General features: G+C 43.4%; 1 protein-coding gene across 7 annotated transcripts; it reads left to right on the top strand.

The window, feature by feature from the left end:
• Positions 1-330: 330 nt before the first annotated feature.
• stat3 (signal transducer and activator of transcription 3 (acute-phase response factor)) lies at positions 331-25,064 on the top strand. Of its 7 annotated transcripts, none has more exons than XM_010874816.4 (23): positions 331-598; positions 10,384-10,533; positions 11,186-11,522; positions 11,606-11,687; positions 11,889-11,989; positions 12,248-12,399; positions 12,621-12,779; positions 13,204-13,296; positions 13,397-13,456; positions 15,196-15,225; positions 15,315-15,408; positions 15,600-15,647; positions 16,637-16,720; positions 18,182-18,280; positions 18,434-18,569; positions 18,909-18,961; positions 19,060-19,154; positions 19,380-19,519; positions 20,903-21,124; positions 21,298-21,340; positions 22,209-22,271; positions 23,455-23,552; positions 23,709-25,064. In XM_010874816.4, exons 2-23 carry the CDS (start codon positions 10,406-10,408, stop codon positions 23,783-23,785), a joined length of 2,394 nt encoding a protein of 797 aa, XP_010873118.1. In that variant the 5' UTR covers positions 331-598; positions 10,384-10,405; the 3' UTR covers positions 23,786-25,064. The 7 variants fall into 7 exon arrangements, with proteins under 7 accessions (XP_010873118.1, XP_010873116.1, XP_010873119.1 ...); XM_010874814.4 differs by having other exon boundaries at positions 11,856-11,989; XM_010874817.4 differs by having other exon boundaries at positions 23,733-25,062.
• The last annotated feature ends 840 nt before the right edge of the window (positions 25,065-25,904 follow it).

Here is a 25,904-nt window from a genome sequence, read left to right as displayed (position 1 = left end):
GAATATTATGTTGATTTGAGCATATCAGAAATATGAACGCATTTGAAATATGTTATTAAACTTGCGATGACGTAGACACTGCCAGTAATTCAGATGACTTCCAGCCTGGCTGTTCTGCTGAACGAGGTCTTGTCCCGCCGCAAGCAATGCTTGTAAACACAATTTTCACTAAACACGGAGGGAGGATGCTATTCAAGGAAGAGCCTACGTGTCGATCGCAAAAAACACGACACCCACAACCTCCCTTCAGATTTAATCCCGCCTTCATGTACTTTCCTCCACAGCGATTGGACCCAATTCAGTACTCGTGTTCTGCTTCTTCCTTGTTCTGTCAATCAACGTTTTCGTGAAGTTTGTCTGGCTGCTCTCGGGTCAGATAACTACGGCTGTGTGAATTGTGATACAATACTGAAGTTGGCTACTGTTGTTTCAGTTTTTAGTATTACAGTTTGGTTCAAATTTTTTCTCGATTGCCGTGAGTTAGATTAAGTTCTAATAACTTCGTTCTGGTGGTCTCAGTCTGGTGGTTTCAGTTTGGTGGTTGGTTGCTGTTTACGATTCACGGTCTCGTTTTTCTAAGTTTCCCGAGGACAGTAGGGTAAGTATGCGGTCGCAGACCCTCTGTTTTGTGTTATTTTAAATCAGTGGTTGTATATATTTAATTTAAACTGGGTAGGGTTGTACGGTCTATGTGTTGGCAGAACTATATGGTTGAAGTCATTTAACAGATGTGTTTACCGACACCAGTGTGTTACAGTACATTAGCGAGAGCATGCGTCTGCATACGTTTTCGTACTGGCCGCCGTACGAATTACACCCACAACCCTGGCGTTGCAAATATGTGCTCCTTTAGTTACACCCGACAAACGGAATACTTTACTACAAATGTGCTTCATCATAGCGGCAATTTGTAGTGTTCCCTTAACAATAATAATGAACAATTTTGGGATAGCTTGCTGTTCGGTGAATTGCATCCGGCCCGACACAAAGTGACCAATAGCGCTGAGTTCACAGTTACTGGGCAATAGCTATCATGTGGGAATTTCAAGCACATTTAATAAAAGAGTGCTTTGTTAACCGTGCCTTCAGGGCTGCAATAACTAACTCGTTTTCTAGAATAGGATTTGAAGGATTACAGACACTCACTCATTGTTCTCATTACATCATTATTAACCCAAATATGGGGATTCCCTCTTGTCTTATTGTTACATTTGTCACCGCAGCCTTTGATTCTTGGTGTGCCCACCTGCTCCACTATCGTCTGGAGATGTTTGTTTCATTCTGACATCATGACCTCTTTTCCTGTCCATGGTTTTGCTGTGGTAGTGGCTTTATTGCTTTGCTATTTGGTGGAGACCAATTCCATCAATTTCAATCACACCTTTGAACCCAAAACAAATTTGAGAGATGGGGGGATACTTATTCTTTCCATTGTTTCCATTGTCATTCTTTTCAGCAGTTGACATTATGTTTTAGTAGCTCACAGATGCCAGCTAGTTTTTCTCAGACAGGTGAACATGCCTCTTTTTGGCCATGTTTGCCATCTTTTTTATCAGGTCCCTCCGTGTGAATCATTTTTCCTATATTTATTTTTGGTAGTAGGGTTTAGCTCGGTGTGCATTCATAAATGTATGCAGGGGACGATTCAAGAGTCATCAGAGAGTGTGTAGTCCACCTGACCTAGCATATTACATGTAATCAGTCAGCGGTGTATTTCACTTACCACACAGCCCCTAACCTAAACACCACATCAGAAGCCATTCCCCTAGCTAACCCAACACCTGAGCTACTTTATTCGAATTGTGCATATTGCAGGAATAAGAAGGTGTTTTATTTTTACCAAATGTTTTCAGTTGGTATTTATAAACCCCCATAATATATATTTAATAGTATTAAGGGGTCTGAAAGCAGGCAGACATGCTGTGCGATTATAGCTCCAAATGATTAGATCAACAGTTCTGATTGTCTAGTGATGGACATGCTTCAAACCAAGGAAACGCTACTTCAGCATACAACTGTGTCGGAAAAGGGTACATTAATCAGGCCCCTGGCTGTTGTCTAAGACAGTTTTATTTGTACAGCAAACAGCATTTCATCATGCTATTTGCTTTCTAGGTAATGAGACCATTGAGTGAAATAGAGTACCATAGACCATGCTCATGTTTGGGAAGCACTGGAAGAACAGACAAAAAATAGGCTACTCGCTCAAAAGATGTACAAATATTCACAATAAATGTAGGGAACAGTGTTGTTTAATGTGTAACTCTAAGCTATATTTGAATCAAAAAAAAAATCCTGGTGGATTTAAATTCTGTTTCGTGCCTTAACTATTGGGATCAAGTTGAAGTGTGGGGGTGTGTTTGAGGCAGTGTGAAGTTATCTGAAAGAAACTGTTTCATAGCTGTTGTTTTATTTCCATTTACCACCACAATGACAAGATGTAATTCCCTCCAAATCACAGGCAAGCCTTTGGCTTAGATCAAATCTGTATCTGTTTGCAGTAGCCTGTTCTTCTGTACAGTAAACATAGTGAAAGTAAATTCAGTCTGTTGTAATGAGTAGAGGGACCATGTTTTTGTGTAGCCCCCCTTCCCCCCCCCACCTTTTCGGCCCTTGGGAGTTTTCCTGTCTCGTTTCCCGTCAATCCCCAAACGGTATTCAGTCCCTGAGAGTTTAGAAAGAGGGGGCTTTCATGCACTCCAGACAATGGGTGGGTCCTTATGGAGATTGTGTTTCTCTTTGTTGAAGTTGTAAAATAAAAATCTGATTAAAATGACCCTGTATTTTATATCTTCTAAATATTGGCATTTGGAATATGTAAATCGTTATGGATGGAAAGAATCTGCAAAATGTATAGCCCGTTATTGCTCTTGCAAAACATTCTGTAGACTGTTGCAAATCAATGTTGGTCAGTGCAAATCATGGAAATTGGAAGTGGTTTCAGGTCACCAGCTGTCACTAGTAGGGCTCGATTTAAAAAAAAAAAAAATCTCAGGATTCTGTGATGTCTGTAATTAATTTTTTGTCATTCTGTTTTCAATATCACACCTCCATATAAACATCCTAGGCAGTAGTGTTTATTTTTTACCCACATAGGCCTGTAATTCCAAAGGAACCATCCGCTACTGCCAGAATATATGGGTGAAGTGATATTTGGAGGCCGGCACCTGCATACTACGGCCTGGTTCTTAGTGAGACTTAGCAATCTCATTTAACATTCCAGCCGGCCGCAACCCACCCATGCTCTATCCAAACAATTTTATTTTGTACCTATTTCCCGACGGCACCTTGGCTGTAACCACAGGGACTACGGGTTATGATATGAGTCAACTATCGCATTACTAGTAGGCACACAGGCCTAATGGAGAAGCTCTTGATTTTTGGCAGCGCTCTCCTGTCCCTGCAGTGCGTGAGGATATTTATTTTTGCCTCTGCAAACACCGCAACAAAATAATTTAGATTCAAATATATATATTTTTCACAACAGTAATGTTGTGCAGTGGGTGACAGGTTCCACATGGAGATCTTCGTGATACTGCACACAAACACTGAGCAATAAGTAACAACACATACTACACAACTTTTAGACTAGGACATTTGTGGTGGTTATTAATATTGAGGGACTATATTAGAATGATAGATTTAAGAAATACTTAACTCAAATGTTTATTTGTTGGTGATGCCGTCCGCAGTCTCTGAAATGCAGAAATTCAAAACACATATTGTTGCGCAAAAAGCTGACTGCTCCTTATTTCATCGAGTCTTATGACTCATTCTTTACAAAACCTTTTTGCCTACCCAACCACTTCAATTACTTTATTGTTGAAAACATAAGAGTTGGGCATGAGATTGCCAACAGCAAAACCTGAGCCTTATTCAAATAATGAAAGACAAGAATAGTCGTTTTTTGTCTCTGCAAAGTCACTGAGGAATCAGTGAAAATGTTTCCGATCCACAGTTAGGTTGGGAAATATTTGGATAATGACACAATTTATCAGTTTGTGCAGACTTTCAGCTCTAATTCAAGGGGTTGAACAGAAAATGTGTATGAAACATTTAGGAATTGCAACCACTTTCATATACAGGCGCCTAATTTCAGGGGCTCAAATGTAATTGGACAAATTAACACAATCATGGATAAATAGTTAAATATGTTTAATAGTTTGTCAAGAATCATTTGCAGGCAATGACTGCTTGAAGGCTGGAATGCATGGACATCACCAAAGACTGGGTTTCCTCCTTTGTGATGCTTTGCCATGCTTTAAGTCTTAAGTATTGTCTTCAGCGAGTGAAATGCATGCTCAATCAGGTTGAGATCAGGTTATTAACCCAGCCATTGCAGAATATTCCACTTCTTTGCCCTAAAAAACTCCTGGGTTGCTTTCGCAGTATGTTTTGGGTCATTGTCCATCTGTAAAGTGAAGCGCCATCCAATCACCTTCACTGAGTTTGTCTGAATCTGAGCAGACAATATGTCCCTATACACTTCAGAATTCGTCTGGCTGCTTCTGTCTTCTGTCACATCAATAAACATTAGTGACCCAGTGCCATTGGAAGCCATGCATGCCCATGCCATCACACTGCCTTCACCGTGTTTTTAAGATCATGAGCCATTCCGAGCGTTCTCCATACTTTTTTCTTCCCGTCATTCTGGTACAGGTTGATCTTAGTCCAAAGAATGCTGTTCCAGAATTGTTCCAAAACTGATGTTGTTTGGCAAAGTCTAATCTGGCCTTTCTATTCTTGAGGCTTATTAATGGTTTGCACCTTCTGGTGAACCCTCTGTATTTGCTCTCGTGAAGTCTTCTCTTTATTGTAGACTTGGATAATAATATGCCTACTTGCTGTAGAGTGTTCTTCACTTGTCTGGATGTTGTGAAGGGGTTTGTCTTTACCATGGAAATGATCCTACGATCATACACCACTGTGGACATCCAGGCCTTTTTGTGTTGCAGAGCTCAGCAGTGCGTTTTATTTTTCTCAGAATGAACCAAATTGTTGATTTGGCCACTCCTAATGTTCCTGCTATCTCTCTGATGGATGTAATTTTTTTGCAGCCTAGGGATGGCCTGTTTCACCTGCACGGAGAACTCCTTTGACCACATGTTGTGGGTTCACAGCAACAGCTTCCAAATGTGAATGCCACACCTGGAATCAACTCCAGACTTTTTACCTTCTTAATTGATGAAGAAATAATGTAGGCACACCTTTCCATGAAACCGCTTTTGGGTCAATTGTCCAAGTACGTTTGGTCCCTTGAAAAAGAGGGAGCTGTAATTCCTAAACCCTTCCTCCAATTTGGATGTGAATACCCTCAAATTAAAGCTGTGTGACTGCACTTTAAGCCCATATTCATTATTTAGCTGTAACTTGAATAGGTTGTTTTGGTAAACAGTCCAATTATTTCCCGACCTAACTGTATGGACATAATGGACAGTATCCAACTGGAAGATGGTATTGCTGACTGTGTATTTGCTGTGTAGTCAGTCTAAGGAAAGTGTCTGCCCGCGGACGGCCAACTGAAAAGCCTGTTACTGGTCCAAGTCAATCAACACCAGACTTTCAGGATGCATACAGGGAAGAACAATCTACAGGCACGTCTTCGACATATGGTTGATGACTGGTTTTTTGTGGAAAATAATTGTTGAAGCCGTCACACACAACGTGGTCCCTGGCCTGCCATAGAATCGGGGTACAGAAATGTAACCACTCTGCAATTTATTGTCTGGAAATGTTTACCATTTCCTTCCCAGAGATTTGGTTGCTGACTGTGCTTTTCAAGAAAATGTGTTATCTGTTAGATTCTTCGAAAGGCAGACATCCTAAAAACGACATGTAGAGAACACGTGTTCGTTACATATTTAAATGATCTGGTATATAGTCCATCTAGCTGACTGGCGGAGAGACTTGTGGTTGACTGCTGACTTGCTATATTTTGAGATCTCTTCTGTGTTTCTCACCTAGTTATCAAACCAATCATTTCATGTTTTCCTCTTTTATGACCCGCTGAAGAGTTCAGAGCTTGAGACGTGTTTTGGCATGTGGCCACTGGTCACACAGCTGGGGGAATGGTGTGAAACTGGCTCTACGCCACCTGCACTCTGGGAGGAAATGCTGGGAAATATGAAAAATGTAAAATGTCTTTCAGGAAAAGATAACCTTTCAGTACAGACGCTCTTAAGTCTTTCTCTGTAAAGCCAACTTTCATAAAGGCTATGCATCATCTGTAATTGTTTTTTTCTCTTTTTGTCATCTCTTTTTTGAGTCTTATTTTCTTTGACCAAATACAAACTTAGATGTTTGCTAGTGTAAGTCTCACCAAAAGCTTGGTCATTTCATGTAATATCCACAATGTTTGTAATTGTGGATTTCAATTCTTCAAAAATGGCAATATCTTTAATCCCACCGTTTGGGTATTCGCTCATTAGGAAGGGGTTCTACATAAACACGTCAACTGTTTGTCTTGTTTGTTCATTATGAGACCTCAAAGTTGTTGTCCTTTAATGCATAAACATGTAGTGTCCTGAACACTCATATACTGACTGAGAATGGAATCTGTGTACATTACCAGTCTAAAGACACAACTACTCATTCAAGGGTATTGCTTTCATTTTAGTACTGTCCACATTGTAGAGTAACAGTGAAGACATCAGAACTATGAAAAAACACATGGATTCATGTAGCAACCAAAAAAGTGTTGAACAGACCGAAATGCCTTTTCATAATGCAGATTCATAAGTAGCCACAATATGCCCTGATGACCGCTTTACACACTTGTTGTATTCTCTCAACCAGCTTCATTAGGTCATGTCCTGGGAAAATGCTTCAATTCTTTGTGTGACTGAATTCTCACTTGGTGTGATGAGGTGTCGTTGTCACTTCCCCTACTTTCCCGTAAACCTGGAATGGCTGTTAGTTTTACTTTTAAGTGGGTGTGAACAATTTAAAAACAGCTAAATGAAGTGGAACCAGAGTTAAAATAATCCCCATGCAATTTTGGAAACCTGTTTTGGAAATGGAAAAACAAGTTTATTGACTTTGAAACCACCACAAGTTTCATCCAACTACAGAGCAGTGTTTTGAAGCTTTGTGACCTTTCCTTCACAGGTAGGAAACTGTCTGAAAAGTAAACTATTCCCCAATCTATTGTTTGCAAGTACATATTGCTATCAAAAATCAAAGACCATTGTTTGCTATTTTGAGCCATTTAGTATTGTATACTGTTTCATTTTTAGTGCACAATTTTTCAAAGAAATGGTTGGAGGGACTGCTTCATGGACTAGGTGTTTGAAACCTACCGACGATGCTCTGGGGTCCAGTATCGAGCGGGTTAAATTAGCCTAGCGCTTTTCTGGGTTGGGTTGCCAGGTCTCGTTGTACTTCAGAAAAGGTGAGAAGAGAATTTGCATTAGCGAGAAGGGCAACGGTTAAGGGGGATGCCAAGAGGCATATGGCAGCTATCCAAATGAGTTCGTCTTCCACAGCTGAGCTGGGAGACACTTTGAATGCTACAACAATAACCTGTATTCAGTGGCGTCGTTAGGCCTGGGCGTCTGGGGGCTATAGCCCTGGATCTTTTATGAATAGCCCCGGAACTATTCATAAAAGCCCCGAATGTTTTGTGATCCTAGTGACGCCTCTGCCTGTATTAATTATGAAAGTGACCCTTTATGAGTGACTGACAAAAAGAAACCAAATCTCGGTTCCAGTTTCCCAGAAGATATGTGCGAGTTACTGTGACCAGGGGAAAGAAGACCCTATAAAGTCAGATGAAACTTTCTGCTTTTTGGCCTCAACGTGAAGTGCTTTATTTGACACCGGCCTAACAGCACACATCTGAGAACACCATCCCTACAGTTAAGCCTGGCGGGGGCATCATCATCATCATCATCATCATCATCATGCTCTGGGAAAGCTTCTTGTCACCAGGGCCTGAAAAGCTGGTGAAGATAGAGGGAAAATTGGATGCAGCAAGATGAATCCTGGAAGAACACCTGCTGAGTGTCAGGTCAAAGATTGGACCTCAATTCAATTTAGAAAATGTGAACAGGGTTGGTCCCCATCAAACTTTGATGGTGATTGATCCGTTTTCAAAGACTGACAAAAACTGGTGTTTAGATGGGTAAAGTTGGTAGAGCCCTATCCAAATAGATTCATGCAAGTAATTTCTGCCAAATGTGCCTCTACCAATTATTGACTCAATGGGTTGAGTAGTTATGCAATTAGTTTCTGTTTTGTAATCGAATTTGAACTATTTGGCTATGGAGCATTGGTCTGTATAAAGCCTCCACAAAAGATGTTTTTCATGGCTAACTTCAGAAACTCCAACAACTGGAAGTTGAAACAAAAAGAAATGTGATTGAATGTGAAGGTGCAGTTGTGACACGTGATGATGACTCAGCTCAGCTGCTCGTAGTTGTGATTCGATTGTCATTTTTCTTGTTCGTTTACTAAGCAGGCTGCTGAATCTTTCCTTTCCCCTCAGTGAAATATCAACTAAAAAAAACAGGTTAGCGGATGATATCATCAGATATTTGATGGGGTTCCCTCTAACTTTCCCCATTCATCAAATAGCCATGTCACTATCTGAAAATGAGTACCTGGACTTGCCCTACTGTACTAGATATTATTTAATTGCAGGTTATAAAACTGGAGTGTCTGATTTTCAGTAAGTCACACTTAAATGACTCCTGCCTATTTAATGTGTTTGAGAGTGGACGGGTTGTGTTATATTTTGTGACTTTATAATTCTGTTTATTTGTATTTGTGTTCAGATTATTTAAATGTTGATTTCAGATGTGATTTACTTATGATGTTGTAGAGGGACTTGTTTTAATGTTATGTTATTTGCTTAATTTGGGTGATACAGAGACTGGGAACCATTATGTTTTTTAGGCCAATGTTTATCATTTTTGGGATGTAATTTACTCCCCATAAGGAGTGTTAATACATAAGGAAATGGGCGAGAGGGTAGATTTTGTTTGGTTTCAATGAGAAATCAATCTTTATGTGGCTTTTATTTAAATGGATAAGCAGTTCAACTTGTGTGGGAGATCAGCAGACGAATATCAAAGCCTTTCATAACACTAGCAGTTAAGAAATACTGTGAAACACCATCATTCCATTATAAGTGCGGTTATATTGTGAACATTTTCTACAATTACAATGCTGAATAGTGTTGAATCTTTAAAATATTAGAAATTATTTATGTTTTGTTTAAGCAGTTTATATTTTTTTAATGAATGGTTCATTAAAATCTCAGAGTGGGCAGGTTGTGTGCATTTCAGACATTATTTTTATTGTCAAACCTTATGCAAGAAGTCTACTTTAATCGATTTCAGTGAATGATTTATAATTTGAACGTCAACAAGGTGTATTGTAAGTCAATAAGCAAGGCGGACCACTAGGGAACATTGTGTTCCTTCCCGTGTCCAGTAATATGAGAGGGGTTGACCAGCTGTTATCCCTCTAGGCTGGGTTATGCCCTGTCCCTCTTCACCTCCACTGACTGAGGTTCTGCTTTCAGCACAAACACTGTAATGGAGACAATGGGCTATAGCAGGGTTAGAATGGCTGCTTCATTTACTAACTGAAATCACATCGTTGGAGGAAAACCCATTTTCTTTTTGACAATGTTGTGTCACAGTTTCTTAAGGAATGAACAGCAGCCTTTTGTGTAAACATGCATACAGTGTAATTTGCCATCACAAGTATAATTTACTGCTTTGGTGACCAAAACAATCCAGATAATATTATATTTGATTATTGATTAGAATTATTGGTTTTGCTACCATCTTTGAAACCAGAGTCGTTTTCTGGTAATGATGTAAACATCTTGCTGGTAATGTGTCAAACCTGTTTTGGAGGGAACCCACAGGGTTTCTGTCTGCTCAACTCCGTGGTGGGTTTATTTTGGTCTTTTTCTCGGTGGTGGCTGCTGAGCTGAAGGGAACAGGATGTAGATCTTGCTGTGTCTATAGGAAGCTGGCTGAGCTACATTTATACACTTTGTCTCAGCCTTCTGGTGCTTCCTGCCTGTGCGATTGGTCTTATCAGATTCCATTCCATATATTGAGGAAGTTTAGGACGCTGTAAGGTGCGTTAGCTAGCTATCGAAAGACTGACTATATAGTTCAGGATCACAGCTGTTCCCCTCATTAGTATTAGGTTTCCTTGTCTCCTGTAGAGAAGGCTAGATACCTCTAGTGGCCAAAAGGCAATTTTAGCATCTGGGGGATGGTTTCTACTTCTTCGACTGATCCTACCTAATTGCCCAGTTGGAAAACCAGGATGTCAGGTGGGATCTGACAATTTTCTCCTGTATGATTTTCCCCTCATTTCCGCTCTTCCTCTCATGTCGGGGTGTCTTTTTGTCCTGTCCAGGGTTGCGGAGGCAGCAGGCAGCATGGCCCAATGGAACCAGTTGCAGCAGCTGGAGACCAGGTATCTGGAACAGCTCTACCACCTGTACAGTGACAGCTTCCCCATGGAACTCCGGCAGTTCCTCGCCCCCTGGATCGAGAGTCAGGACTGGTGGGTTCACTTACAGCACTGCCGGGGCCGGCTGTCGTGCTGGCTCTGCCTCCTCTTTGTTAATAGCGGGGTATGAAGTATCATTTCCTCGCTCTTATTGGAAGCTGTGTGACACAATGTGTTCGCCGAATTTTGACTTGTCGATTTTCGTTTACGAAACACAGGATGTGTCTTGGAGTCCGATTTACTGCAAGGCCGACCAAGTCTGGATTGGGTTTTAGCTTATATTTCTGATCTTGAGATTCAAGCTGCGTAAAATGTTTATTTTGTAATTTTTTTGTGAGTGAATGGACCCGACTGTCTAGTAATAAACCTGGCATTTGTTTACCTAACTGATAATGATATGGTGACGTCTGTTCTATTAGGGAAAATATGTTACATTTATTGGACTTTCTTGTTCTGCTGAAAGGCATTCATCTGTGACATTCCTTAAACTTCAAGATTTCCTGGAAAATGTATCCTTTTTTTGCCAATGCAAATTAGCATGATTTCTTTGTTATTTAAATGCAGCCTACCATGTATAACGACGTAGCTTTAGGCTCAGTGTTAGAGGCTTGGCAGTTACATTACGTTGTTTTCAAAGCCCTACCTGGTTAATAAACCATAGAGCAAAAAATTTTTTACCAATCCTGTCTCTCTGTGCTCCGTGCAGGGCGTACGCAGCCAACAAAGAGTCCCACGCAACACTGGTGTTTCACAACCTACTGGGGGAGATCGACCAGCAGTACAGCCGCTTCCTGCAGGAGAACAATGTGCTCTACCAGCATAACCTACGGCGTATCAAGCAGCACCTGCAGTCCACGTACCTGGAGAAGCCCATGGAGATCGCCCGCATCGTGGCCCGCTGTATCTGGGAGGAACAGAGGCTGCTGCAGAACGCCACAACCACTGCGCAGGACGGAACAGCGGCACATCCGTCCGGCACTGTTGTGACAGAGAAACAGCAGATTCTGGAGCACAACCTGCAGGACATCAGGAAGAGAGTGCAGGTGAGACAGCAAGGAAATTGTTTTATATGCCTTCTTATTCCATACCCTCTCTTTTTAAATAAATGTGAATTATATTGCTGTAGGATATGGAACAAAAGATGAAAATGCTCGAGAATCTCCAGGATGATTTTGACTTCAACTACAAGACCCTTAAAAGTCAGGGTGGTAAGTTCCATCAGTTCTACACATTAATGTTTTACATCTGAAATGTATTTTGAATACGTATGAATCTGTGCTGCTAGTCTCTGATTTTATTTTCATCTGCGCCATTACTGCTTGTCATGATCTTCCACTATGAAACACAACAAATATCACTGACTCTTAAATCTACAGATAACCCACCCAACTCCTCTCCTATTTGCTCAGAGTTGTCCCAGGACATGAATGGGAACAGCCAGGCAGCTGCCACGAGACAGAAGATGTCTCAGTTGGAACAGATGCTGAGTGCTCTGGACCAGCTCAGGAGGGTAGGGCCCTTGTCCCCCACCCCCCCACTCCTTACAAAGCTGTTTTTATCCTGCGGTCAGACTTTCTGCTATGCTTCACGTTCTGTAGGCTAACAGGCTGCATTAATAATGTGATTTCTATAAGGCTATGGAATTGGGTTAACGGTTGTGGGATGAAAATGTACATTCGTCCGGGGAGAAATTCCAGGACCTGAATGTCGCTGTCACTCAAGTCTGTTTGTCCCGGTGTCTGAAGACTGTTGTCCCCTTGTGTCCTAGCAAATAGTGACTGAGATGGCCGGTCTGCTGTCAGCCATGGACTTCGTCCAGAAGAACCTGACTGATGATGAGCTGGCCGACTGGAAGAGAAGGCAGCAGATCGCCTGTATCGGAGGACCACCCAACATCTGCCTGGACCGCCTGGAGACATGGTAATCTTTGATCCTCGGTCAGCCCTACGCCAGATGAGACTTGGAAGCTCTCGGGAACCAAACGACGTTCCGTCCGTAGGGACGCCATGAGTAATGAAATGTCCATGGTGGTCCCACCACTGGATCACAATAACTGGCCCACGAACTAGACTGACCTTTGACCTACAGCTCCAGTCAGACGTTTGGACTCACCTAACCGTTTCTGTGTGTTTGTCCGACAGGATCACATCCCTGGCCGAGTCCCAACTGCAGATCCGCCAGCAGATCAAGAAGCTGGAGGAGCTCCAGCAGAAGGTGTCCTATAAGGGCGACCCCATTATCCAGCACCGGCCTGCTTTGGAGGAGAAGATAGTGGACCTGTTCAGGAGCCTCATGAAGAGGTTGAGGAGCTCGTCCATTCTAGCATTATCCGTTCAGTTTTACGTGTTCAGATGTGGAGGGTTATTATACGATAAGAGTTTATTTTCTGACGTTTTGCATACCTGTCGTCGTTTTTTGGGGGTGATTCCTCAGTTGTGTGGTGACATCAGGTGGAGCTTCAGTATAGGGATGGGGGGTACGGACGGTATGAATGGTAGAAATGTGCCACAGTGGGGATTTATTCATGCGCATTGTTGCGGCGGTAGACTAGGGTATGGGTTTCCATGTCAACGTACATGAATAAAGAGTGATATATGGCGCGATATATACCGTGATATTATTTTTACATTTTTAATACTGCCCAGCCCAGGTGGTGTTCTGTCCGCGTCGACTTTAACCACTGTGATCTAATGCGCTTCCTGTTGTGTGGTGGTGGTATTGCAGTGCCTTCGTGGTGGAGAGGCAACCTTGTATGCCCATGCATCCTGATAGACCACTGGTCATCAAGACGGGCGTGCAGTTCACCAACAAAGTCAGGTAGGGCTGACCTCTGGTGCGTGTGGGTTATGCCACCGGTCAATGTAATACTGTCCTGTATTATTTATCGCTAACATGTTATTTTTCTGAATGTTTCCAGATTATTGGTGAAGTTTCCAGAATTGAATTACCAGTTGAAGATTAAAGTTATTATTGACAAGTGAGTTTTGCCTTCAGCAGGTTAACTGTGCTAACGAGCGTTTTGCATAGTCTGTTTTGCATGAACCACAGCATATTTAAATATGCATTGTATTCCGGGTAATAGCTTACACGCCTGTGGGATTGAAGTTCTATTCCACATGTAAAGCATTTCTCTGGAACAGATTTTCTCTGGTATCTTATTTCTCTGGTATCTCTTCAAGATATGTGGAAGCATGGTATAAGGACCGCCAGCACTGACTCTAGGATAACAGAATCGTGTTTTAGCCCTGTGGAATCCGAGCCCAACTCTAGTTATCAGAAATGTATTTTCAGTACTTCACTTCCTTAAAATGTTTTGATAAATGTGTTCCTTTCAGAGTAGCTAAAAACATCCTAATCGGTTTCACCTAGATTGCATGGAGTCAAGATGTGATTGTGACCATTACTGCTTTGTGTAATGAATTTTTTACCCTGAGGCAGTGATGAAAAAAACTGACTCAATTCTGTTATCAAATGTGTTTTTTTAGGAAAGCAGTCCAGCTCAAAACCAACTAATTAGATTGAGCTCCTAGTGCATTAAAAAGGGCATTATGCCGTTGACCATTGATGGCAGATGTTCTTTGGGACAGGGCTGTTGAATCGCTCTTCCTGTAGGTTTTCTCTCTAACACCAGATACAACCGACCTGATTTAGCTTTTCTTCCTGCTTAAAGCAGAACCCACTGGACTGCTTTAAGCAGCCGAGCTAAAGGACCATCACCTCAGATCGGGCTGGATCTACCTCACCCAGGCATTAAAAGACTAGTGCAACTGCCCAGTTCATTGTTTACATTTGAAGTCATTTAGCCGAGTGGCTCGATGTAGTGGGTATATACTACTTTGCACTTGTATCCCTGTGGGAATTGAACCCAGAGCTTAGTGTTTACCACACCAGGGTTGCACTTTCTCAACTAGAAGGGACTTTTAGTTCTTAGATGGACTTTTTCAACCTGACTTCTAACCAGTGGTGTGTGTGGGTTTGTGGGTGTGTGGGTTAGGTCTTCCTGAACTCATGGGGACCAAATGTCCCAATGAGTATAGTAAAACCAGAAAAAATGTGCCTCATTGGGACCTTTTTCCGGTCCCCGTGAGGCAAAATTGTTAGGTATTTAAATAAATAAAATAGTAGCCTGACATTATGTAGCATAATTTCAGGAGGTTAGTGAGTTTGGATTCACCCTACATATTGACCAGACAGGCCAGTTCTCTGTGGACCAAAAGTCAAGTGTTGTAGTCACATATCAGACATGATCAGTGTGATTTCTGCACCAATATTGCCCTTGAAAAGGCTGCAATTTTCTGTGCAGCTCCCTTACCAGTATAAGTATGTATATTTCAAATGGAAGCTGCACTTCTATCTACCTGCAGTCAGGTTGACAAATAAATAGCCGTACAAATGTGTGAATTATATGCAGCAGTAAGATTTCTAAATTAGGGGTGAATGTCGTTGAAACCAGTACTGTGAAATAAACAGAACTATTCCGGTTATCATCAACATATTCCCGACAGAATATACAGGTTTCTCAAAATGATACAATCATCCTGTGCACTTTCTCTTCCCTGTGAAGTTCTTGCAGTCTTTTATTTGTATCTGAAGCCTAATAAACTGCTTGCTTTCCAAGTTGCAGTGGCACAGTAGTTATTCCAGCAATGCAAAATGACTCATGAAAGCTGTGGATGTGAATGTGGAAACTAATCAAGAAATGTTTTTTTTCTTTAGGGAATCTGGGGACGTGGCTGCTATTCGAGGGTAAGAGTGTTACGTTCCTTTCAAACCCTTTAATGACTCCCAATAGTTTTTATGGAGCTTGTGACCAACTGGTTGAACCTGCTTTACAGATCCAGAAAGTTTAACATCCTGGGAACCAACACCAAGGTGATGAACATGGAGGAGTCAAACAACGGCAGTCTGTCTGCAGAGTTCAAACACCTGGTAAGTCATCGTGAGTAATACTTTATAGTGCTACTAGAGGTACTATAGTGGTACTACTGTACAGTGAAGGACAGTTTGTTATAGTGATGGACCTGAGGTACTACTGTACAGTGAAGGACAGCTTATAATGATGGACCTGAGGTACAGTAAGATGCTTGACTGATAACCATGAATTGCCTCTCCTGTTGCAGACGCTGAGAGAACAGAGGTGTGGCAATGGTGGCAGGACCAACAGTGATGTGGGTATTCATATACACTACAAACGTGTGCTGTATTTCCATCAGTGTCTTCAGTGACACCTTGTCCCTATTTCACCCCTATGGGAACACAGACAGTACAGCAGCTTTCACTGGTTTTAGAGGAAGCATCCCCTCAGGCCAGCGCTAATGGCTTCCCAGTGCCGGGGGGGGGGGGGGGTGTTGTCTGGTTCCTCTATATTATTGAAATTCACCACAACCTTTTTTAAATATTTATTACCATTTTGTCATCAGTACAGTATCTCTGGCAGTAGTAGTCATCATTATGCTCGTAACTTTATGAATGTACACTGCTCAAAAAAATGAAGGGAACATGTATAACACTAAGTCAGTTAAACCTCAGGGACATCAATCTGTCCAATTAGGAAGCATAAGCAATTGTGAATCAGTGTCTCCTGTTTTGGTGCAAATGAAGGTGACAACTGGTGCAACAATAAGACAACCCCGAAAAAGGGAATGGTTTTGCAGGTGGTGGCCACAGACAATTGCTCTCTCCTTATCCTCCCTGACTGATTCTTCTCTAGTTTTGTGTTTTGCTAGTGTCCTTGTCAGTGCTGGTAGCAATAGGCGGTACCTGCATTCAGGTTGAACAGGAAGTCCAGCTCCTCTAGGATGACACATCCATACGTGCCGTTGTAAGAAGAAGGTTTGCTGTGTCTCCCAGGACAGTCTCAAGAGCAGGGGGGAGATCCCAGGAGACAGGCCGTTACACGAGGAATGTTTTTTGGGTCTGTCTTGCTGTTGCCTCCCCAGTGCACCTGTTGTCACTTTAATTTGCACCGAAACAGGTGACATTGATTCACAATCGCTTATGCTTCCTAACTGGCCAGATTGATGTCCCTGATATCCCAGTGTTATACTGCAATGATTACGTGTTCCCTTCGTTTTTTTGAGCAGTGTGTATTACTGGAGTCATCAGTGATTCCACTAGTGGCATCATTGGACCTTTATCCCTGAATCTTCCTGGCCAGGCATCCCTTATCGTCACAGAGGAGCTCCACCTCATCACATTTGAGACCGAGGTCTACCACCAGGGCCTGAAGATCGACCTGGAGGTGAGACCTGGCTTATTGATTCCCATTGGTGTACACACACACACACACACGCAGGCTGTTTTTAAAATCGACCAAATGCTCCTACATTCTGTCTGTGTGCACACTGACGCCATGGGCAGTGATGGACTGGCATCGTGTGCTCTAGGGAGCATCTACCTTGCCAGGTGCAGAAATGAAATGGCACATGATTTTTGTATGACTCCACATTCTACAAAGGTCATCACAAAACAAACAACCATCCTGTGTTTATCTTCGATTGTGCTAGCCACAGCTGCCTATCTCAGTGTCTGTGAGTGTCTCGTGCCTGTTTGGGCTTTCTGTACTATAGTATTAGGTGGATAGCGTCTGATTTGCGGTATTTGGCCGGAGGTTTTGTCTTCTGATAGGAACAGGGAAACTGTGCGCCTGATGGCACGTGCACCGGTTAAGTTACCGTGTTACAGTTTGGGAAGTCTGAAAGACCAAACCAAACCCTGCACATAGAATCCACTAATCTTCATCAGCAGGTAATTACATAGAGATTAGATTGTAAAGACCACGTGTTAGCTCTGACACACACACACACACACACACACACACACACACACACACACACACACACCCAATAAAAAACCACACCTTTGTTGAGATAGGCATCTGGAAGCACCCCCCCACTGTAGCGCAGCATACCAATGAGCTGGTGCAATAATCACACTTAATCTCTGGGCTTCCTCCGGGCCTTTCCTCACACCTGTCATGACCTCCAGTGGACCATGGCCTGCAGGATGTGTCTGGGGTTGACCTGTGTCCAATCAGCCTTTCACCAGGACTTGTGCTTTTTTCTGGGCTCAGCACTGCTTAGGTGGCCCCCCCCTGAACACAGCAGCGTGAAAACGGATTAGCTGGGATAATTATCACATTAGAATGGGATAACAGAGAGAAGTGTGTGTGTGTGTGTGTGTGTGTGTGCTTGTGCTTGTGTGTGCGTGAGCGAGTGGGTTTGGCACACCCGTGGTGTGAAATAATTTATGGCACTATTCAATCTTCCTAAACGACAGTGTTTAGCTAGGCTAGGAGGAGGGCTGCTGTGTAATTAGGATTTGGTTCTCAGGAAGGAAATGTGCTCTGCATGCGTCTTCCACCTCACTCTGAGCAGGTACGTCTTTGTATCCTCGAAAAAATACTTTCACAGACAGAAAAAATAAATCAACGTGCATCCGGCATAGGGCTTAAAGGCGATATTACACAAACTAACAATATGGAGTAATTATATAATACATCATACTAATATGCTGTTTATTACTGGTTCACATCAGACTGGAATTGTGAACCCAATGAAGCGTAACTGCTAGATGTTCCATAGATATCGGGCGTCCTCATGCACTGAACCACCGATAAGCCATGCGGACTGAGCCTCGGCTTCGTCTTCTAGGCTGGTTCCAGGTTATCCATTGTTCATGTATTTCCTGTCTGGTCCTACAGACCCACTCTCTGCCAGTGGTGGTGATCTCCAACATCTGCCAGATGCCCAACGCCTGGGCCTCAATCCTGTGGTACAACATGCTGACCAACCACCCCAAGGTAAGACAGAGCCGCCAACTAGGGGTACCCCGCCGCTTTACTGATACCGTCCCCCGGATGGAGCTTGCCGGTGGCGCTCAATGTGTTTGTGTACATTGTTTGCACTGCTGAGAAACTGACCCGGCCTTGCCCTCTGGTTGTCCTGGTCTACAGAACGTGAACTTCTTCACCAAGCCCCCGGTGGGGACCTGGGACCAGGTGGCTGAGGTCTTGAGCTGGCAGTTCTCCTCCACCACGAAGAGGGGCCTGAACATTGAGCAGCTCACCACCCTGGCTGAGAAACTGCTAGGTCAGAACCCTTTCCTTCTGCACACCTTTATCTGGGTTGTGTGGGTCCACAAGACGACCCACTGCTCAGGGACACCTAGATGTTTCACTGTGTTGTCGTAGCCCTGGACAGTCACACCTGATCCAACCTGGCTGTGGATTAGATCAAACACATGGAACGGCTGGGAGTCCCTGAGGAGATGGTTGAATACTTCCTCCATAAGAGGTCCACATCTAACAAAATATTGTCCGGGATGGAAACATCTGTTCTTTTAATTCTGTTTCTACGGATTGGTCCACTCAAACGAAAATGGTACTGTGTGTGTGTGGGATCACTGACTCACTGTGTTTGTTTATCCAGGTCCATCTGTGAACTACTCTGGATGCCAGATCACCTGGGCGAAGTTCTGCAAAGTATTTCCATTGTTCTCTGCATGTTTATATGGTTATCCGTCTGTGTTGGGGGAAAAAAGTCTCAGGTTGAATGAATCAGTTTCTCCCTTGACCTCTAGGAAAACATGGCGGGTAAAGGCTTCTCCTTCTGGGTGTGGCTGGACAATATCATTGACCTGGTCAAGAAGTACATCCTGGCTTTGTGGAATGAAGGGTGAGAGGTCACCCCTGTTTGGGTTTTCTCTGTTCGCTCTCCAAATTACTGGAACCACTGGGTGTGTTATCCAGGCTGGAGGGAGTTGAGTTGGTGCCACAGAGTCCTTTGAACCCTGGTTGTTAGGACATGTTATTTAAGAATGACTGGATTTTGCATGTTCATTGTAAACGTCCCTTTGTCCCTGGTCTTCATGCTCTCTCCGTCCCCCCGTTGCTCCGGCAGGTATATCATGGGTTTCATCAGTAAGGAGAGGGAGCGGGCCATTCTGAGCCCCAAGCCTCCTGGCACCTTCCTGCTGCGCTTCAGCGAGAGCAGTAAGGAAGGAGGCATCACCTTCACTTGGGTGGAGAAGGACATCAGTGGTAAGAGGAGACGCCGAGTGTTGGCTGGCTCTTTTGTTGTGCGTTTGTCTGTGAAAGCCTGTTCTGCGCTTGCGCAAGGCACTTAACGATAATTGATGTAAGTCACTTCGTATGAGTGTCTGCTAAATTGCTTAAATGCTGTGTAAATGATTTGTTCTTTGTCAATAGCTCAGTTTCCAGCACAGTATGTGAATGGAGCTAAACAAATCCTACTCATGTCTCACAAACAGTTGCCACTCCATATTGTTCTGTTGACACTTTAAATCAGTGTCTCCCAACCTTTTTCAGTTACTGTACCCCCAAAATGTTTTTGCACTGCTTTCAGTACCCCTGAAGTACCCCCTCATGTTAATTTCACTAGTAAGTCTATGGTGTCATGAGTGTTTTCAAGTACCCCCTGTGGAGTACTAGTCCTAGTACCCCTGGTTGGGAACCACTGCTTTAAATGATCTGTGTACTTTCATGTACGCTACCATTTGGTTTTGAAGTAGGCTTTAAAAAGAAATGCTCAATCAATTTAAATCAGGGTGAGGAAGGAAATATATTGCTGGGCAAAGCCTAATTAAGGCAGGATAAATGGCTGCCACTAAATTTTGGACACCCACTCTGTGCTCTGGCTAAGGCTTCACTCTCGGTCTCAGGGTTCCATTCAGGTACTGAAAAACTTTCATGCAAGTGTTCCTAGAGCTGGGTGGAGAAAAAAGGTTTGGACTTTTAGTAGCGTCGATGAAGGAGGACACTGTACAAACTAACAGGAGGTACAATAATGTAGAACATGTGAGCAGTGCAGACTGAAGGATGAGGTGAAATGGTTGTCAGTCTCATCTGTACAGACTGAAGGATGAGGTGAAATGGTGGTCAGTACAGTCAGTCCCATCAGTACAGACAGGGGGATGAGGTGAAATGATGCTCAGTACAGTCAGTCCCATCGGTACAGTCAGTCCCATCGGTACAGTCAGTCCCATCGGTACAGACAATCTATCCAGAGGTCTTCGACGTCTCTGTTGCAGCAGATGGCTGTTTGAGAAGTGGCACCACCAAACTTGATATATATTGACCCAGGCCTATCAAATTACATTTTGCCAAACAAAGACATTTCCCCAGGTAGTAGACAAAAGACCACAGAACCTTTTCCCGGTGGGAGTCCAGGTTTTCTTTGACGTGAGGGTTATTTGATTAGATTTGTATATAAAATAAGATACCGCCATGTCTAATGAATTGTCAACATTAATATAATTTGTTTTCCGTCACAACTGTAACTTTTACTATTTCCACATCCGACATAAGTTTGTATGCGAACCTGTTTCAGGCGCATTGTCCTGTCAGTGTCTCCCCTGTGATGTGCTTTAATCTTTCCTGTCCTTTGTTTGTGTGTGTGTTCAGGGAAGACCCAGATTCAGTCGGTGGAGCCGTACACCAAGCAGCAGCTCAACAGCATGTCTTTTGCGGAGATCATTATGGGATACAAGATCATGGATGCCACCAACATCCTGGTGTCGCCGCTGGTCTACCTCTTCCCAGAGATCCCGAAGGAGGAGGCCTTTGGGAAGTACTGCCGGCCGGAAGCTGCCCCGGAAGAGGCCCCGGGAGGGGATCCCTACAGCAGTGAGTCAGTCAGGAACTTGAAAACATGTTCATGGATTATTTTGAAGCTCTGCGTGTACCTAACATGAGCACGTCTTTACTGGAAGTTGAGGATTTGTGTCTTGAGGAGTTGTTGTGTAGCACGTAAATAACTTGTGTTGTTGTTGTTGTTGTTTTTTTTCCCCCTCTTTCAGCCATTCAACCGTACTTGAAGACAAAGTTTATCTGTGTAACTCCGTAAGTATCCAGTTTCCTTTCCAGCTGTTTAAAAAATCCCTTATAAGAGCTACCTTCAGCTTCACTGTGACTGGGTTGTAATGGTAACTTCACTACTTCCTAAAAAGTCAGAGAATCTTTTGGGCAGCTTCCCCTATTTTGTTTCTTGGTAAGTGTGGGTGGTAGGGGTTAACCCTGGGATCAGAGCACTTCCCTGATCATTCCTCTAATGTCAAGGCCAACTGACTGGAAAACAGTCTAATTGCCTGTCATGGAGTGTAATTCCCTTCTGTATCTATAAACTTCCTGGTTGGCCCTGGTGACTGTAGAACAGGAAGTTGATGCAGTCCCATCAGTCAGTCTGTCTCAAGGTGTTCTGCTCTCTCTGGACAAAGCAAAGGAGACAAAGTGATTCGCTGTCAGAGATTTAAAATGCTTCCCTATTTCGATGTAGAAGGATGTGCAGTAGAGAAAGTCCTCCAATTGCCATGGAGAATTGAGATGGGGGGCGGGTCTAACCACTAGGAGTGTTTGTTGTTGTGGTCTTTTTTAAACACCAGGATTCTAGGTAGTCATCTCCGCTGATACAGAGAGATGTCTGTGTGTGTCCCTGTGTCTCCATGTCCCTGTGTCTCCATGTCCCTGTGTCTCAGTGTCCCCGTGTCCCCGTGTCCCTGTGTCCCTGTGTCCCCGTGTCTCTGTGTCTCCGTGTGTCCGTGGAGGCAGGTGGAGGTAGTTAAGCTGTTGGAGGGACGTGTTCAGCCGAATCCTGACGTGTCTCTGTGTGATTGGAAGGGTTTCTGTACTTTAGGCTAAGTATATGCCTGGGTGGAGGTGTCAGAGCGGGTGACAGAGTTCTGCTCAGTGAGGTCCTAACCTGTCTCCGTAGGTGTCCCTCCGTGTTCATGGACTTCCCGGACAGCGAGCTGCTTGGGAACGGCATTTTCCCTGGGTAGGCAGTGGGGAGGGGGCATGTAGGGGGTGTGTGTCTGTGTGTGTGTGTGTGTGTGTCTGTGCGTAAAGGGGGGGTGAGACTCAGACGAGGGATGACCCACCACATCCCCCACCCTCCTCATCTACCTCGCCCCCCGCCAACCCCTCCGTTTTGTTTCCACCTCACAGCCAGTCTTTCATGGTAACACCAGAGTGTCACACTGTATGCAGCCATTTTGAGTTGGGTTCCATCCTACAAGATGGCCTCTCCCATTCACACGCCTCAGTAAATCATTTACATTTCAAACTCCCTGTTACTCATCATATCACTGTCATTGCCTCTGCATTGAAATCCATCCAAACATGTTTTGTTTGTTAATGGTATCAAAACGGTCCTTATCACCTTTTTCATATCTGCCTTAACCAGCATTGAGGGTAAAAGGGCAGTGCGGTTGATAGGCTATAAACCATATGTCTTACTGGGAAAAATGACATTAATTCCTAATACCACTGGCCCTTAAGTCCTTCACGTGGGACTATATTAGTTTAACTGCCAGTGGAGACTGTGCAGAACGTTGTTTTCGGTGAGAGGTTAAGTATTTTGACTCCTAGATATTTAAGAGTAACTGTCTCTCAGGGACATGAAGGGTGAAAGTATGTTTCTGCCAACTGGCATGTTCCTACCAACCAGACTGTCAAGAACATTTCTCAACTTTCCCACTAACTATCTCAGCCTGTTTATGTGACACTGTGCTCAGTGCTGCCCCCTGGAGGAGAATATGTGTATGTATTTTTCATTTAACCGTGTGCTGTTACCCGGTGCCAAGCCTTCATTCTGGCTCCTCTTGTCTAAGTCTTTGTTGGCCACGGGAAAGCACATTGACACATACCTGGCTGAACTGTCTCTGTAGAATATCACTGGAGTAATCGGTTAACCTTTCACTAATCCCAACCCAACCTGAGTAGTTCTTTATGAACGGGAATGCTGCGTGTACTTTTACAAAATGTATGTAATAATAAAAATAATAGTGATGTATTGTCCTCATTCATCGTGACATAACCTCACTCACTTTGTGTATGTTGGTAACAGCTCTGAGAGTGAACTGCTGGACGTAGCTAAATATCCTGTGGGAGAAGGGGCGTCTCATTGGGGCTGTGCTCTTTGTCTTCGGGGTTTCTCATGCTGCTCTGTGTTGTTGCAGCACTAACTCTGGCAACACCAGTGACCTGTTCCCCATGTCCCCCCGGACCCTGGACTCTCTGATGCACAATGAGGCTGAGAACAACCCTGGTCCGCTGGGTGAGTCGCAGTACGCACTGATGCGCACATGCGCGCGCGCGCGCGCGCGCGCGCGCGCGCGCGCGCGCGCACACACTCATGCACAGACAGACACACACTTGCACATACCCCCCTGCGCATGCATGTAGAGCTAGGTTTAACCCGTTGTAATGTCAGCCCTCTTGCTGTCCGTCTTCCCAGATTCTCTCACTCTGGACATGGAGCTGAGTTCAGATGTGGCGTCTCCCATGTGAAGGGCCAAACCGGAGGTTCTAGATGGGTTCTTTTTCCCCCTCTTTCATGTTCTTAGAAGATAAATGTAAGAGTTTTGTAAGACTCCACAGGTAGTGATGCTGTAAAGAGTACCACGACATTTACTTTGGCCACTTGTTTCATTGTTAATATTTCACATTTGAGTCAATGTTTTGAAAAGCTGTTAATGTGAAAATTGTTGTATTTTTAACGAGGCTTCTGGTTTGTTCTTTTAATATGTAACCGTCACTATGGATGCTTTAGAAAGTACCTTAAATTGATGTTTTATTTTTTTAAATACAAAGTGTATATTTCTTTTTTTCCTAACCTTAAAAGAAATTATTTGTTATGAATCAGGTTTTGTTTGTATCAGATTGTTTAAAATGAAAGATTGCTATTTAGTTTTTCAGAGAGAATTTTATTTTTTTGTTGACTTCTTTCTCTCAATTACTTCTTTTTGGTAGTCTTTATCTGTCTGTTTGTACCACGTCCTTCTTCTGTGTTTTTATCAGAAATATCCGGCTCCATTTGTTCCTGTTGAATCTCACAACCTGTATGGGTGATGTCTGGCTAACCCAGTGAATCAGCCCTCTAATGCTTTTTTAGATAAGAGGAGGCCGCATTTAATTTGGGAATGGAACATTCACAAAGGCCATTATGGAAATGCCATTGGTTTCCCTTTCAGGTGTCAAAAATGGTGTTGATAATTCTCCGATATTTCCCTCTCCCTCCCCAGACTGGGCTTGGCCCTCAGCTGCTGGGTAGCATTTCTCAGTTGAAGGGAAAAGCCTGATTCCTTCCCTGGATTGTAGATAGAAATGTATATTTTCCTTTAGTACTTGGTTCATACTAACCTCATCTATTCTCTGTAGTTTGTCCTGGTTATTTCCATTGAACCATAATGGAGATTAGGATCATGATAAAAAAAAAAAAATCTGCAGTCCTGTGCTGGGATTTGTAGTCCCTGAAATAATCTGTCTGTGTAATGCAAATGTAACCATACTGTGTAGCGTGTCGTATAGGCCAACACTTTTCTATTCTTATTTAAACAAATAATGGTAACATCTGTTTCAAATGATATTTCACTAACCTTTCTGACTGTACAGTATATGGTTATGATGGGACACTGGATCACCAGATGTCACTCTGAATCAAACTACTTGATGTGCTCAGTTGACTCCCTAACTCTGTTTATTCTCTTCAGATGAGACAAATCTTTCTGTAAATGACGCTGTAACTAATCTCACATTTGTTTAAAAATCATAAAATGTAAGAATCTGATCCCTGAGTCATGGTTGTTTGACTGGACGTGGCGTCTCGAGCTGAATTGTCTAACCTCTCTATATCTGTCTCTGTCAGCAAACCTTACAACTATCCATTGTGGGTTCCTCAGCTGTGTGTCCTTGGTATTTCTTTATTTCTGCAACACATCTTGCTTGAGGCTCGGTTTTACTCAGAAAACACTTGCATTGGTGACGTCATATTGGATCAGTAACCCATCAGGGGTGTCTACATAAGATCTACGCATGCTTCTAGCTGGGCTTTTTATCTGTGGTGGTGACACTGGTCATGGCAGCGCCTCAGACAAAACACGATGAAAGGCTCTGCGCCTCCATTAGAAGTCCTCACCGTGTTTTCTCTCACCCCAACACAAAAACATGCAATGCACTGATGTCCTGTTCTCACTTGCAGGTTAGAAGCGTGTAGTTAGATTTGGCACGCTGGGGCTTCCACCAGGGCTTCACCTATTTACATGGGTTGTGACTGACTGGTTCTGCTGAGTCATTCACTGCTATAAACTGGCCTCAACTGGCAGATGCACAAATGTCAGTATTATTATTTTTTGTTTCATTCTCATCTCTTAACGTACAGTGTTTCTGTCTCGCTCTTTTTTTTTGTTGTCTCCTTTCTGGAAGAGAAAAAAAAAACGATCCCTCTCCCTGCCCCGCTAGGAGTTAGGTGAATGGTGAAATGAGGAGGCGTGGAGACAGAGTTTTGCTTTTTACCATCAGCAGCTGCTGACGCAGTGCTTTCTGAAAACGACCCCTCCAGGCTGCCTGGCTAGCAGCCAATCAGTTTGGGGAATCGATTCAGTTTTAACAGTGTGCTGTGAAGTGCCCT

Source organism: Esox lucius, chromosome 11, assembly GCF_011004845.1.
Source record: "Esox lucius isolate fEsoLuc1 chromosome 11, fEsoLuc1.pri, whole genome shotgun sequence".
Lineage (NCBI taxonomy): Eukaryota > Metazoa > Chordata > Actinopteri > Esociformes > Esocidae > Esox > Esox lucius.
Note: the sequence above shows the minus strand (reverse complement) of the source record. Positions and strands in the feature narration are given on the sequence as shown.

What these genes read in the sequence shown, in the direction of transcription:
- stat3 (XM_010874814.4), top strand. Translation starts at nt 10,406, where the DNA reads ATGGCCCAATGGAACCAGTTGCAGCAGCTGGAGACCAGGTATCTGGAA. An exon ending in AAGTTTATCTGTGTAACTCC is followed by an intron (nt 21,341 to 22,208) that starts GTAAGTATCCAG and finishes CTGTCTCCGTAG; the next exon opens with GTGTCCCTCCGTGTTCATGG. An exon ending in GAACAACCCTGGTCCGCTGG is followed by an intron (nt 23,553 to 23,708) that starts GTGAGTCGCAGT and finishes TTGTAATGTCAG; the next exon opens with CCCTCTTGCTGTCCGTCTTC.